We start from the raw sequence: 16,717 nt of genomic DNA on the forward strand, positions 1-16,717 counted from the left end.
ATCTACTTAGAGGAGAGCTACTACATCAGCACTCCACGCTCCCTGTCGCTACCCAAGGCCACTATTCTGAATTACACACCTGAGGCTCAAAGACTGCCCTGCTCAAATGCTAGTGACCAGTCTCCTGGAGGAGCAAGCAGAAGCAGCTCACAGGTCTCTCTAGAGGGTGAGGTTTGTTTTCATTGGGGAAAGGTAGTCTTCCAAAACAAAACAAAACCTTCTGCATCTATCTTGGCTTCCTTTTAAATTCCAAGCTCGCCCAAAACTCTGTCCTACCACCCCAGTACTATTTTGAAGCAACACTCTAGATGCTAAGGGTCCTGAATACTGAGATAAGGGTAAAAGCCTTAAAAAAACCTAAAGACTTTAAAACAGGAACTTGATTACGAGAGCACTAACTGCAACCTGAAGTATCCCTAGCCATTTTCTTAATATTTTAGGTTAAAAAAAATTCCAGAGGCATAAGACCCTCAGAGCAGGATGACAATTCCTCAGTGCTTTATTAACATCTTCAGTTTATATATTGCTGCTCCATCAGCTTGTTACGAAACCACGTAAAACATCAGAGAAAAGGGAAACATGTTGGCTAGAAGTGCGATAGACTCTCTGAACAACATTAATGAAGAGTTCTACTACAGAATGCAATCAGAACAGAGTAAAACAACAGCCAATCTATACAGGTTGTCAAAATGAGATGAGATCCTTCTTCCAGTACAGGTGTTTTACTCACAGAACAGACATCCACAAAAGGAGTGAAAAAAAGTGAAGAGCTCCAAAGTCCTGGAAAGTTCAAAAAGGCTTAGTTTGCATACAAAAACTCATTTAATTCCAGAAGTTCAAATGCAAGTGGACTTCTGAATAATATTAAACACCACCAATTTACCATGCAAACATTTTAATTGTTTAAATCACTCTTTCAAGCATGAAGAGACACAAGTACCACTCCATGGTGGTATCTCCTATGACAGTGACAAAGGACCACCTGCTTATAACTTAATAAATTCCTGTTTTGTTAACTGAGACTGAATACCCACAGGATATTATTAACATTTCCCCTCCAGCATCTGGTCTAATAAAGAAACACAGAACAGCTTTGCCGTAGTACAAAAGTTTACAGAAAGTTGGACAATTTAATTAAAGACAATACAAAATATGTTGTCGAATTCAAATAATTTATGTAAAAGTACATGAATGAGAAAACATTGGTGAGAAGATGTGGGTAAACACATTATCTGATACATGTTCTTTGTCCCTAGAGATAGCATACAGTCAAAAATACATTTATATCTTAAGTTACAATAAAAGACACCATTTTAAAATAAACACAATTTCAGGTCTACCAGCCCTTTAACATGAAGTATTCCTGTTAACACAGGACAAACTGATAGAATTAAAAAAAATGGAGCAATACTGAAGTCTCTGAATAAGCCTATAGCGTTTATTCTTACTCTTATCAAGGACAGAGAAGACAACAGAAAACAAAGAGGAGTGTTTTGCTAGTGCTCTGTCTTCTCAGTTAAGTGTTTTAAAAAGTGTGATGGGAGCATCAGGGATTACTTACATCCATATACCCCAGGAAAAAAAACACCCTCCTTGTGAGGAGACAGGGTACAGATCAGGCACAGATCTTCCATTGCACGCGAAGCAGTACCTCATCCACGCCAGAGTGGATCCTGTAGGCAAAGCAAGCGAGCCCTGCTGTACTCAGGGTGGCAGCTTGGCCCCAACAAGCACTTTCTCTCAGCCTCCAGTAGAGCCACTATTCCTCTCCAATCACATGTTCACGTTTGTCAAATACTAAAACCCCTGAAGTCACCTTCTTGAGTACAAGATCAGACAACAGCCTTAAACACCCAAGATTTCTTACCATGTGTCACTTGCCCTCCATATTTTTGTGGTCAGCTAAAGAGTTTAACAAGATGATACATGATTAATTTCTTTGAAGATATTTTAGTGCATTATTTCTCAATAAGAGCACTGGTTGCAGTACAATAGTTTGATATATAGCAACAAAACATACTCAATTTACATGCACAAGCTATTTAACAACAGTACATGGTCTCTCCTCCTATGGCCAGTATAAAATGAACATTAACTACAACATCTGACACAGTCTTCTGATTGTTCTCATGAGCTCTAAAAAAGTGATGAAAACAGTGGTGCAGTTGGTATGACAGCAAAGAACAGAAGTTTGGCCACTTCTAGAAGATTCCAATGAAGATGCCAGTATTGTAAAGGGAAACAGTGTTGGAACTACTCTATAAACAGCCACAAAAGTGCTACGCAAAATTGTTTTAATGTGTACTTCAGTTTAAAATACGAACATGTGGGAAATACTTACAGCTTTGTATAGAAACATAAAACATACCAGAAACAAAAGTACATGCAGAGGAAGAAATGTTAAGAGTTTAAGGCAAGACAAATGTGTGGATGACTTAAAAAAATATATTTAAAAAAAAAAATCACTGAAGTACTGCACACCAGCAGCAATCTGTTGGGGAAAGAGTGCACAATTTTCTACCATGGAGGTTTTTCTTTATTGTTTGTTTGTTGTTGTTTTTTAATAAAGCTTCCAACTTTGAAAACACAAGTCAGAACTCTTCTGCATTTGTGTTCTGTTCTTGTCTGGCTGAGATTTCTTTCAGTTTTACAGTTTGGTCCAGATTATCATGGTTTAATGTACCAAGCACAGTACATGCTACACAACTATTCACTGCAAGTTTTCGAAGTCTGCTTTTCAAAAAGCAGATACAACACTGTCACCTTCATTAAAGGTTGATGTCAAAGCCTCACTACTGCTGTTAAAGGATTTCTAGAAATGAGAACAGAGAAGTCAGATTTATGGCCAAGAGATAAGCAGTGAGCTCTGTAAAACATACATGTTACAGTAAGACTTTTCTTATAGCAAATAAAAGTAATCAAGAAACGTAATTTTCAATTGTTTTTAAAATATTTCTTTCTAGGTTTCAGAAGTGCTAACAATTCCAGCAATAAAACTTTCAAAGTGCCCTGGCTGTGCCTATCTTTTAGTCTTTTCCAAATGGTATTAAAACAGGTAAGAAACCTACTCCTCTGATCAAGAGTTATCAGTTTAGCATTATGCTATTGGCAAGTCAGATCCTGAAATATTATGAATATTCAATAGTTGCAATCAATTTATTCATGACCATATAAAAAAAGCAGTTACACGACTGCACTGTCAGATCTATATGATACATCAAGTAAGACTGCAAAAATAAAAGGCAAAAAAGGAAAAAGGCCTCAAGTCTCCTTTTCTTGTTGCTTGTTTTCTTTTACTTATTGTCTCACAGAAAAAAAATATAGCAAAGGCTTAATCTTAAATACAAAGTTACAATCTGCAAATCAGGTCCTCTAATCCAGACTGATGGTACACTTTGTTTCAACTGAACCACCCATTACAAACTTGCAATGCCACCACCCATTCACGCCCTGAAGTGTTCCTCGGTTCCTGTCCACCCAAACAACTATTCACGCCTTATTTTAAGCAGAATAACAGAAAAAGTTATTTGTGGTTTTGAAACAGTTGGTCTGAATTCTTCAATACCACCCTTAAAACTCAGGAAGACAAATTTAAGGATATCTCAACTCAATTCTCAAAATATTTTTTACGAAGGAGGAAAAAAAGGCAGGAATATGGAAGTACAGGTGGTGTTAAAACACCACTTGAAAATGGACTTGGTAAAGAGTCTACACTGGAAACACTTACCTTGTCAAAGTATTAAAATGATCATCTCAAGACAATTCAGAGACACTTAGAATTGTGGAAAAACAAACACGCAAACTAGACTGTTGTAGATCGCTGAAATACCTAATCTAAAGGCAGTGCAAAACGATGGCTGGTGAGGGGGGCAACCAGTCATCCTGCAAAGTGAGAGACTTCAAATCACTCATCGCTGACCTCCTTAATAATCTGCATTTAAGGACCTGATGAACAGCAATGAAATTTTTGTCATGCAATTACAACTGTTATCCAAACAATATGCAACTCAAGAGTGATACTGTCATCCATGGCGGATTATTACTTTAATAATCCATTAAAGAATAAGGTCAAAGGGGAAAGTGGTAAACATCAGTTGCCATAAGTGAAAACACTTCAAAAATTTACAATTAAATAAAAAGTTAGATGATATCTTATAAAAAGAAGTACTGAACACAACAAAGCCACAATAAATTAGTGTTTCCATAAAACGACATGCTGAAGGTTTTGTTCCCAAGTCTATACATTTTTTTACTGTCTGTTAATTCCTAAATATTGACAGCATAATTGAATAATTGAGGTACAGTAGTTTACATTTGTATATGTCTTGTAAAAAGGTTAATTTTTTTCTTCCAGTTTTTCTTCCTCATCGCCAAAGAACAACAAAGGAAACATTCCTAAAATGCAGCCAATGGTCACTCCAATAGCTTTACCCTAGAGAAAGGGGGAAAGAATTAGGTTTCTCACGGATCAGTTGTTACTGTTTAGTGTGCAGTACCAACACAACCAGGAAATCAGACCCTTTGTTCTAGCTTTTGGTTGAGAGCCATGTCTTTCTTAGCATGCAGACTAGAAATACAATCTATGAGAGACAGACAGGTATAACACAGTTAGAAACAGCATGTGTTCTGATAAAAAACTATTCTAAATAAAGAGGAGGGGAATGACCCATGAGGAGCTGCACAGGTGGCAAGGCAGGAGACAGATTCAAAGGATTAGTAGGATGGCCAGGAAGACAGGGAATTAAAAAAAAAAAACAAACCACAAAAAAATCCCCCACATTTTAGGTGCAATTATAAATGTATCTGCTTATGCAAATTATCAAAGTCATCAAAAGTGATCAAAATCAAAAATGAGGAATTCCTTGCAAACATGATGTCTTGCAAAGGCACAAGACAAAGACAAAACAAACAAACAAAAAGACAGGAAAACATTTCAATTGACCTGGATGTAAAAGTCAACAGGAAAGGAAAAAATAAGAAAGGCAACATTCAAACCACATCACCAGCAATAGGTGCTTAGTATTGAGAACCTTGAGACAGCAAGTAAAAACGAGAAAATGCTAGCACAGAGGTTGAGATGCTCAGAAGTCTTTTCACAGACAAGCACTGTGAATGAACTGCAGTCCAATGACAGCCACAAACTCTGCTTCCACTGAGAAAACTCTTACGTTGGACAGACTAGAGGGCAGCCCACTGACAACATGCCAATTCTTCCCAGCAAAATGCTTTCATCACTGCTAAAAGCACACCTTCTCCCCCCAAGCTTTTCCTCAGCAAGTGTTATTTCTCTTCCCTTCAATCTGCAAAGATATTTTTTCCCCATGAACGTTCATTCTGGCAAAGTGAAAGAAATATGTTTCTTTACTCAGTTTCTTCTAATCTGTGTCTTTAATCAAAATAACTAATCCTCTCATTGCCAAAGTGTGACTGCTTCAGATGTTTAAGTGTTAATTAAGTAATCACTCTGAAAATGAATCTGCAAGATGAGTGTCCTGTAACTGTAAACCCGAGCAGTGAATATTACTCAAATGCTAAAAGTTTACCCAGGGGAAAGCTAGTTTCATATCCAAGCCAATTACAGAATATTAGAAACTAATACACAGTAGCACAGGTATATGAATAACAAGCACTTGACAAAGAATGTATAGGGAGTAAACTACTAAGGGGTCATAATTTTCAAATAAACAATCTTATCACAGTAGCCAGAGTTCAACCCAGGTACCTGCACAGCACACAAGAAGTCACTGCGGGGACTACCCATGTTACTAGTCACTCATGGCTTGCTGCACACAAAAAACCACCCAAGCCCGAAACAATCCAGTCCCATGATTCTCCCTGAACATAGGCTCACAATCCAACCTTTCCAGGAAATATGCAAACTGTTGGTGGCCATTAAGCATTTCATGCCAAACGTGACGAAAAGGATTTATCACATACTAAACAAAAAAGCCCCACACAAACGGTGCCTACCTGTAGGATACTCACCAAGTGTGCACTGAGACGCGTTTGCCACATATCAGCTTGTTTGGGCGTCAGATCAGGGATTGACAGACCCAGCCGTGAAGCTAAAGCTTCTACATAACCTGCAAGACTGGAAGGGGAAAAGAACAAACAATTTTGGATCTGGCAGTATCTTCTAGTGGGGATTTTGAAACATTTGAAGCACTTAACTTCAAATGAACAGCTTTTCCTTCAGCATATTGATAAAGCCATTGAGAGGTAAATATGGGAAAGTGTTCAGACTTCTGAAGGTCACATTTTGCAATGTAAGTTAACTAAGTTTCCCACGGATTTAATATGCAGTATTTCCAGAAAAAAACATCTGCACACAGCTAGCGTGAACGCTATCGTATTTTAGCACGGCTTGTAAATAACCTTTACTAGAGGAAATGTTCCACACTCGCACACTAGTTAGTAATAAGCTTTGATATTTGTAGAAAAAAAATGGGAAAAAGAGGCACAACAGACAGCTTTACTTTCAGCAATAAGTCAGAAATTTCCTTAAAAAAAAAGTTAGCTGCATCTGCTTATGTCAGAAATATATCTGTTGCTTATGAGCAACATTTCAGATACAGAAAAATTTCTATATCTGTGGAGAAGGAAATGGCTTCTAATCCAGGCATATATGAAGAGGAATATTCTATCACGACAATATATTATATGACAAAAAAATTTATTTTTTGAAACTGTTCACAGCAGTAGCCATGCTGGTTCAGAGGAAAGACCCCCTAGTTTAGCACCCCAACTCTGACAACGTCAGAGAGCAAGTGCTTACAGGAACTGTACAAGCAGACAAGCACAGAATGAATCCTCCTGCAATATGTCCTCCCAGTTTCTACAGCTTGAGGAAAGTTATAGCCACTGTTCCGTGGTTTTCTCGAAAAGGTGTTGGAATAGAGATACCCAAATTGAGTTTCTTTTATCTGAACATAGGTTTACAACTTCTATCGAAAGACATTTAACACACCTTGAGCTTCAACTCATTGTCTTTAGAGCCAAGCTTTCAGATGTTCTGCTCAGCCTCTCCTTGACATATGCACAAAAATACATGGCCCACAATTTCAACAAATGTACTTTTTTTGTGACAAAAATTCTACTAATTCCTTAAAATCATGCAGTACCTACATAATACATTGAATCAGGTTAAATGCTAATCTCAATTTTATCACTTAAAATATATAATACTGTAATAACAGCAGACTTTCAAAACTATAGCACTTCAGTTTTAACCTTGACAAGAACCCCCTAACATTCCAACTTTTTCTTAACAAGACAGAACACATTTCTACAATCACGATGTAATTTACTAAAGCAAAATTCAAGAACTAGGGAAAAAAATAAAAGCCATTTCAGCAGCTTATATGTTTTAGTTCAGTAGCACCAATAGTGTTTGCAAGATAGGAAAAAAATAAATACATTCTCAAAACAAGTTCAGACATACCCCAGTCCAGCTAAATCTGAAACAAGGTTTCCCAAAGCAGCAGCTGGAGGCATGGAGAGGAAAAAGAAGAGAGGAAGAAGGCAAAGTATTATTTCAATTACAAACAAAACCAACCAGGTCCCCTTCCTCCCCCCTCAGTGACACTCACTCTTCTCCATATATACTGCATAAAAGACAAGAAACCAATTTCTTTTATATTAGAGCTTTTCTTCTGACCTTATTATAGCTTGTAGTAACAGCAGCAGACTAAGAATAACAGGAAGCACAATATTTTTCTCAACTTACACAAAGAAAACTTGACAAATACAAAAAGACAACATTGTCAGCTGGAAATCAATGTAGCAGCTTCAAAAATGCGAGTTAAAAACGGCCACACATAGTTTCACACAGCTAATGCTGGACACCAAGCACGGCATTCCAGTGCCTGAAGAGTCCCAGGAGCACTGGAAAGGAGCTGTCATGTACGTAGCTTTGATAAACATTTCCACATATCTATGACCTGTGTCAGTTTAGGAATAAATTCTGTACGTATGACTGAATAAAGTTACACACTTAAAATACAACAGACCTGACTGAGATAAGCTTGTTTCTGACTGTCTTGCATTACAATGCAGGGCTGCAAATTTCCAAATGATTACTTTGTTCTGCCATGTAAATTTTCGTCTAAGCTATCCGCGTGCTTTCGAGCAACGCTACATCTGCAGTTGGTGGATCCATGAGCAGTTTTTCTTCCCTTTGACACGGCCGAGGCACCAAAGCTGTTGAGTAGAGCTTATCAGTTTTGGCCCAGTGCAGAAGCAGAGTGGCTGCTGGGCCTTCCCATGGTATCACACGGAGGCAGAGAAGCCACCAAGAACACCGGCCAACACGGTAAAAAGACACCAACACTGATCTTCACTTAGCACTGCAAGCAAACAGCAACTTACAAATACATATATATACACACACACACATAAATACCAGACCCTAGGGAATTTAGAGCAGTTCCATTACAGAAATGCAAATACACCTTCCTAAGTGACTCAGGTTTTGAACTTTTAGATTAAAGCCAACAAGCATTTCAGAAGCCATTTCAACTGAAATTCCATTTCTGAAAATGGAGTATGTCCTTGCTTCAATCATAGCTTGTTTCTTTATTAGGAAAAGCAGCTGCAAGACCAAGGAAGAGCCACTTCCAGCCCTGTGGACCACTTTCAGTCTACAGTACAGTATGTGCCATATTAGTCTATACATAGTACATTTCTATTACTTGCCTGCCATAGTTGAAATTCCTAGGACAACTCCAATTGACAATTCTATCTGGGTTCCCTGAAAAATAAGAATTTTCTCATTACTTGAGGGACTTGGAGTTAAAACAGATTACATTGATTCAACTGGCAAAAGCATTGCTTACTGCTTGTTTATGTTAAAATTGAAAGGATAAATGGACATTACTTCTACTATATCTGCACAGCTCCTATCCTCCTGGCATACTACTTTCCCCTCAGACAAGAGCCTACTTCTGATATTCTTTTAATATTTTATATTGTTTCATAATGGCCACCTAATGGACAAAATCATAGTCCCTAATTTCTGCATACTACTTTCCCCACTGTTATTCTTAGCTGAATGTACAGCTCTGAATGGAAACTTCTACAAATACTGAGCAAACAAAACACAGTATTTTAGCTCCTTTTCAGTTGAAGAAACATGAAGTCACACTGAAGTGCATGATGAAAGAGCAGTGAGTGCCTCAAGGATGAGAGACAACAGGCATGAAATCAAAACAAGACACGTTCTAGTTGTAAGAAAATGTTTTGCACTGTGAGGACAGTCAAGCATTGGAACAGGTTGTCCAGGCAGGTTGTGTAGTCTCTACCCTTGAAGCTTTTCAGTAACTGCAGAATAAAATCATGAACAACCTTACAGCTGACCCTGCTTTGAGCAGGAGGTTAGACTAGAGACCCTGAGCTCCTGAGCAGGAGCAAGACTAGAGACCTAGTGGGTCCTGTGGTCTGTTTCCACCTGAATTATCCCATAATTAAGATCACACTGTCAATGATAATACTACACAAGCAACAGTATCTTTGGCCTTTAGCCATTTTCCTCTTCCACTAGCCCATTTTATCTTCCAAATGAGCAGGAAAACGTTTTAAGAGTTACTCAGAAATGCCAGTCTACATCAGTACAAACCAGCATCAGCAGTAACACTGCCTGCATCACTCAGAACAAAGAAACGCATTAGTAAAAGCCCCAAAGACCTATTCATCAACACATTACAATCACATTATCGTCAGTTGGTACAAAAAAATATACTGCCTACATATCATAAATCTGTCTTGCAGCACAAATTAGGAGAAAAAAACCCCATGCCTCTTTCAATTCAATAAAATTAGTTACAATACTGGCCTTCAGAAGGAACACCATTCCTTTGCATTCTGCAAAGGTTCAATAGAGCATGGACACCTTCTTTGAAAAAAAAAAATTAAAATAGAAATTAGTGAGTTGATACAGAGGGAACAGAGTCTTCCTGAAGCTCTCATTTACTACTTGAACAATATGAATCACGCTGACTTGATCAAGTAATTAAATAATTAACTTACCGCAGCAATCATAATTGCGTTATCCAGAAATCCAAACCCTACAAAAGGTAATGCATTGTGGAAGAACACTAAAAGAAATAAGTAACAAAGAGAAAATAAATGTTTGTAAGAGAGTTCACTAGTTCACATGAACAACTGAAATGTCAGTCTAATACTGTCTTTAAGAGAAACAAAAACAATATACACAAAATCCCCTTCCTACTACTTCTACTGATGATCTTTTTATTTCTGTCAGGTTTGATAAAACCCTTTGCTACACATAAGGTGTTACTAATGGCTCGCGAAGAACCAAGGTGGTGGTGAAGCACTCGAACAGTTTTCCCAGAGAAGCTGTGGATGCCCCATCCCCGGAAGTGTTCAAGGCCAGGTTGCATGAGGCTTTGGGCAACCTGGTGTAGTGGAGGGTTTCCCTGCCCATGGCAGGGGGGTTGGAACTAGGTCATCTTTAAGGTTCCTTCCAACTCAAACCATTATATGATTCTATGAACCAGTTAAACCAACTTATTCTCTGTGAATACTTGTACAATTTTGGATGAAAGCCAATTATACCTACTAGCGCATAAGAGAAATATTTAAAACTATACAAACTTTGATACTATTTACAGTCCTTCCAACTGATGTCGCAGTATCACTGAAGATTGCCAAACTGTCTCACCAGATTCTCTGCATTCTTCTCTTGCTTGAAATACAGCCCTTTTCTCTGCAAGTCCCTCTCTATTCTTGTGCAAGAGTTCCATCTTCTTTGCACAGTCCTAAAAATCCGTATTTTAGGCGTATTGCCTGAAGACAGGCAGCTCTCATCAAAACTCCTTCAGCTACATCTGCAAAAGCTAAGATGGTTTTAACCAGTGTGTCATACGGCATTAATAATTGCACTACTCAATCCAAGCTGCTCAATGTATTAAGAAATCAAGTTTCACCTTTTTTCTTTTCATTCCTGAAACTCCTGGTAAATCCTATTTGAAAATATTTTATATTGTCCTGTTCCATTTTTGCTCTCAAGTTTTAGCTTGTAAGCTTCTGATGGAGCTTCTGATTGGATTTGCACAGCATTGCCTCCAGCTGAGTCTCAAGGTGCTTCAAGCATCGTAAGATTAAACACAGCATCGAGGACAGACTACTTGACTAAAAATAGAGCTTGAAAGTTAGTCCTTTTCACTTTTTTTAACATTTAAAATGCATCAGCTATTTAGGGTTTTTCCCCACTCCAGATGGGAACAATAATTCTTACATTTTATAAACTTAAATATTCAAACATATGAAGAGGGAAGAAGGAAGAGTGCATGAACCTCACAGTCATGTGAAAAGAAACCAGTATAAGTCCCTTTTGGATTTACTTCTCGCAGACAGCATGAATCCATGATCATATAAAAAACAAAGCCACACAAGAGATCTTTCATGCTCAGGTACTAGAACACATTTGGACTTCTGTAATGATTTTGTAAGAACACACATACCTTCTTAAATGTACAAGACTAAAGGACAGAATATATGAAATTTTCCAAATTATTGGTTTTTAAACTACCACAGGACAAAACCCCCAAAAACATAAATAACCAAAAAGCACACAGATACACCCAGGATTTACAAAACACGTGCAGCAAACTCTGGAGCTACAAAGTGGGCTCAAATTCTTACCAAAATTGACAGAATTTTGGAATCCATGGAGTAAACAGAACCCCAGAGACCAAGAAAAAAAAAAACAAAACCAAACAAAACAAAGAGAAATAAGTGTAGAAATCTAGAATAGGAAAGTGTTCAACTAAATACATTTGCTCACTGAGAGAGTATAAAACCACAAAAATGCACTGATTTGTAAACTGAATCAGAATTTGAATGACCATAATATTATAAAGAAGATAAATCTTGTCCCACTTGTCGGTCCATTTAAAACACATGCGACAAGCAGCAAGTCCATAGTTTTAAACACAAAAACCTCCGTAAGGTACCGCAGCAACATCCCTTGGCTTAGGAAAAACGACGTTTGCTGCCGGCTTTGAACAGCGTGCTCTCATCTGGGCCTCCTGTCCTACTTTCACTAAGAGGTGCCCATTCTGCAGCTGAGGTGTTACGAAATAAAGGCAGCAGGGCCACTGTCAGTGCGTGCTTCGGTTTTCTGTTACTCCATCCGACAGGGATGAGGACAGACCAGCACTTGTAGGAGAAAGATGAAGCAATTCAAAGACAGACTGCACAAATACTGAGCAACATTCAACAAACATTCTTCTTTTACCATGTTTCAGTTGTCCTGGAGATGGTGGTGCAACCTCCAACTTCTCTAGAGAAGTCAAAATGAAATGAGAAAGTTAGCTAGTTCATCACAAATTCAGTTTATTGTATTATAAAGCGATTATCAAATTACGAGCAGGCAAAAATGCAGTTACATTATGTAACAGCTTTAAAATTTGAAGAAAAATGCTTCGCATCTACATTTTAATTATTTTTACAAAAGATAAGATATTAAAAGCCAAAAAGTCTTAGAACGATATTACAAGACTAAACTAGTGTAAGTGATTATGCAAAGTAACAGCATACACTAGAAGCAGCCCAACAGCCATCATTAGTACTGCAAATTAGAAAAACACACTAAAATTAGAAAAAACAGGACATCTAAAGACAATTGCATTTTATTATTCATTTTTAGAGGTCTTCTAAGCATGCAGCAGACAACCTTCCTTCCTCCAGAGACGGTCTGCAAAAAACCCCCTATCGCTTCTGTTCTGACAGAAAGCACTTTTTAATAGCTAATATGAAAACAAAAGAAAAATACTACGATGGCATTAGAGACCACTGACTTCGGTATGAGCAGATCAAGTTTGGTCATTTGGTGCATGTTTCAGGTATTCTGGCATCAAATCATTAAGAGCTTGAAAGGACCAAGATGTCACTCTTAAGCCTGACAAGAATACTCTTATATAAGAAGCTAAGGTGATGCACAAAACTCAGCAGCAACAGCTACCCATTTCACAGGGGCAAGGGAAAGAAAACAAGCTACTTTTTTAGGGTTTTTCTTTTTTTTTTAAAACATAGATTTTGAGCATAAGACCCCTTTTTAAAGCAGAAGAAAAGAGTTGCCCCAACATCTTACAGTATCATGAACCCTGAGCTTTTGACAAGTTGGTTCCATGCTTTTTGTTAGGTAATTTCTACACACAAACATAAAAAATGGTAAAACATTACAGGAGCCTACAATGCTACCTCAAGTATTCAAATTTTACCTGGGGCAGCCAAGTACATGAAAAGGCAACACTGTAAACAGAAGCTGTGAATTATCTGAGCACATGTCTGAACTGTGCAGACTAGAGTGAGCATCCCTGCATCCAAGTCACCCCTATATTCAAGGCTATTGCAGGAGAAACTAAAATATTCACTTAAATTAAGTTTGGGGAAAAAAAATGGTTAGAACATAATACCAGTATTCAGCCAACCAGTACATGGACTTCCAAAATAATTTCATTAATTTAAGGTCTTAAACTGTAACAACCTTCAGGCTTTAGCAGTGATTGAAGAGCTGCTTGTCCCCTCTGCTCAATAGATTAACTACCTCAGCTCTACAAACACTGGTTGTAATCACCATGCCAGTTGGAGAAGCACAGCCCAAGTATTACAGAAATACATACAGGTATTTCCCACACCCCCCCCCACTCCGAAAATGCCAAGGAATTCATAGATTCAAACCTCGGGCTGGAGGAGGAACAGAAGAACATCTCATGGCAAAAAGAAGGGAGCCCTGCAAGAGCAAATCTTCCACAGCTATCACTGGTGCCCCACAGTCAGAAAAAAGTCAGACCAAAATATCCAGCTTGTGTTCAGGAAGGATGGGACCGGTGATGGGACCCATTTCCCCCAGCACAAGCTACTTGTGCGCTTGTCTGCACGTGGTCTCCCTCCATCCTTGCAGGTTAAGCAAAGCTTTTACAGAAGCACAGAAAAAGGAGAGTGCTGCCCTCTCAGCAGCTTTTCTCGGAGACAGCAAATTCATGCAACACTGGGGAAACTCAGAGCCACGCTGGACCAAAGAGATTAACTGAGGTCACCGTCTTCAAAAGCTCTAGATGTCCTGAGGGTGGCCAAGCAACCTAAGTCAGCACCATAACATTCCTGATGAAGCTTTCCTAACCTCCTCTTGCTCCATCCTGCTGCATGCCAGGGAGAGAATGAAAACCCAAAATCACTAACCCGAGCACAGAAGGTCACTGAGAGAGTGCTGCTCGCCACAGCTTTCTGCTCCGACGGGAAGCTATCACATCGACCAGCGTGGTTCCTTGGCTTCATGTGACACTGCCACCGAAACCATCCCTTATTGAAGTACCATCTATTCTTCAAGTCTAGTTCTCCATATACAAGGATTTCATGATAAAAAGCTGCAACAACATACACAAACTGCCAGGAAACACTCATTTTACCTCTGAGGGAAGGCATCTTTTCATAGTTTGTCCTGATTATGATATCCAGTCAGTTTAGACAATTCCCAAGTGAAGTATTTTGGGTACCAACACAAAAGACAGAAGACTATTTGGTTTGTCACAAAATACTACGAAGGTCTAGAACATTAGTCTTGTGGATTTAACTACAACTGATGTTTGAGTTTGATAGCACATGGCAGTCTACATAATTACACTCTATTCAGTGTAGCTAGGAAGCTATTAAAAAGCTAAAAACCACTGCATGATTGATTTTAGAAACTTATTACCAAAAGGAGGAATTGAGGACAAGCATTTGGTAGAAAAAAAAAGAAAAAAACCCCACCAATCTTTTACATCTATGAATAATGGAAGTTTCAGTCACATTAACTAAAAAGGACACAAATCTTCTCTAGAGCATAAATCAAGGACTAGCTCAGGTTGGCTTTAAAAGAAGGGAGGCTGAGGGACACTATGTTGCAGGATAGAGGAGAGAAAAGTTAGTGTAAGGTAGAGGGAAACAGCAAGGGACTGAATAAAAGTGAAAATTATTTCATCATAGACATAACCTGTTTCAGCAGCAGGGGATTCCTGATAAATATCCATTTTAAGAAGTGGGATACCTAAGGTGCTTCAACAACACTAGAGCAGTCAAACATTAAGAGAGGTCCCTGAGGACAGCATGGTGGCACCACGCTCTGGAGACCAGACTGCTCTTGCCTAGCCCTAGAGAACTGTGTAGGTAACAGTGTCTTCCTGCTGCATCCATAAGAACTTTATTTTATTAAAAAAATACAAAAAAGGCTTGCTAAACTCATCTGGAAGCATGCCTGACATCCAGCTTCCCTCCTCATTGAGATAAAAATCAATCTGGGAAAATCTAAATCTGGCATCACATGGATTAATGAGATAGGGATAGGAAAAGTCTGACAGAAGTTCAGACAATTAGTGCGGGTCAACCTTACTCACGCTTCAGAGAGGAAAGTTCCAATCCTGACGCCCTCTCTGCCTGAGCCAGGACACATCCTTAGCCTGGAGAGGCCATCTAGTCCCACCCTGCTCGAAGCAGGGCCAAATCAGACGGTACCTGCAGGACCAGGCTCAAGAACAAATCTGTTCCCCGTGGAGCACCATAACAGGCCTTTAAGGAAAAAAGAAGGAAGGGTTCACTGAGAGCTGAAGTACGCTCCACCGCGGCCAGGTACAGAGCACTGCCTGCCACAGGGAAGGGGGCTGGACCAGCTCAGCCCTACTTGCAGAGGCCAAGGCTTAGCTTAAAGCTGGGACACTGGGAGGAAAAAAAAAAAGGCAGAAAGAATTAATTAAATAACTACTGTGGCACAAAAGTCATCTTTTAACAGAATCACTTCGAATACCACCTCTTTAATGCATAACATACTTTAAAACTCTGCAAGACATGAAGGCACCAGGGGAACAGATCTATTAAGAGTTTTAAAAAATTGCTTTAAAGATTTTTTTTGGCTCTCCAGATAGCAATATATTTCAGAATAGTGTATTTATTCACATGGAGCTGTTCTGACTACTTGAATTTTCAAGGCTCAGTAAAAAACAGGAAAAAAAAATCTTCAGAGTACAACAAAGAAAACATGCCCTTCACTTGTTCTACTGGAGGGAAAACTAAAATCCAAATTACAAAACACCCTTTTGAGAACTGAATTCAGTCAGAATCCTACAGTTCAGAGTTTAAATGTCTGGGGAAAAAACCCTAAAGTACTCCAATCTTGCATTTCATGATTGCCATTCACCACCTCCTGTGCCATAGTGCTGAACAAGACAGCAGAACTCATCTGATCACAGAAGGAATATAATGAAATGGCGGAGTAAGGAATGTTGTTGGTTTTTAACTGACATTTATTACCATAAATTATTAATCAAGGTTCAAGTGCAATACAGGTCACATGTCCTGAATTAAAAAAGTCTGGGGAGCAGAAAAAACAAAACAAAAGGTAAATGCCTCTTAAATCTGTCCTTGATGTTTTTCAAATTTACAGTATCACTTTTTTGCTAACTAAACATTTACTTTTTTTTAATAGAGAGAACCCAGAAGGCAATACAAAACTGTCAACATAAATAATACCATTATCCACAACTTGAATCAAATCCAGCAAGTTAAATCAACTCTGCCAATTGTAGCCCATTTAAACCAAGCCAGTACTTGCAATTTGGCTGACAAAACTCCCCAACTGACTAACGGGAGATGCACTTACGCAGACAGTTGGTAAAAAAACCCAACCAAAAAACAGAAAGTTGGCATCACCAGTTTTTGAGTT

General features: G+C 38.6%; 1 protein-coding gene across 1 annotated transcript in view; it reads right to left on the reverse strand.

Moving 5' to 3' along the window:
• Positions 1 to 872: 872 nt before the first annotated feature.
• The window catches only part of TMEM65 (transmembrane protein 65), a 35,445-nt gene continuing 19,600 nt past the window's right edge, over positions 873 to 16,717 (reverse strand). The window contains exons 2-7 of the mRNA XM_086608816.1: positions 12,257 to 12,301; positions 10,024 to 10,091; positions 8,695 to 8,749; positions 7,442 to 7,484; positions 5,986 to 6,091; positions 873 to 4,432 (exon numbers count right to left, since the gene is read on the reverse strand). Coding sequence (XP_086464942.1) covers positions 4,337 to 4,432; positions 5,986 to 6,091; positions 7,442 to 7,484; positions 8,695 to 8,749; positions 10,024 to 10,091; positions 12,257 to 12,301 — 413 coding nt within the window. The 3' untranslated portion in view covers positions 873 to 4,336. The remainder of the gene's footprint in view (positions 4,433 to 5,985; positions 6,092 to 7,441; positions 7,485 to 8,694; positions 8,750 to 10,023; positions 10,092 to 12,256; positions 12,302 to 16,717) is intronic.

Source organism: Tauraco erythrolophus, chromosome 3 (assembly GCF_009769465.1).
Source record: "Tauraco erythrolophus isolate bTauEry1 chromosome 3, bTauEry1.pri, whole genome shotgun sequence".
NCBI classification, from domain to species: domain Eukaryota; kingdom Metazoa; phylum Chordata; class Aves; order Musophagiformes; family Musophagidae; genus Tauraco; species Tauraco erythrolophus.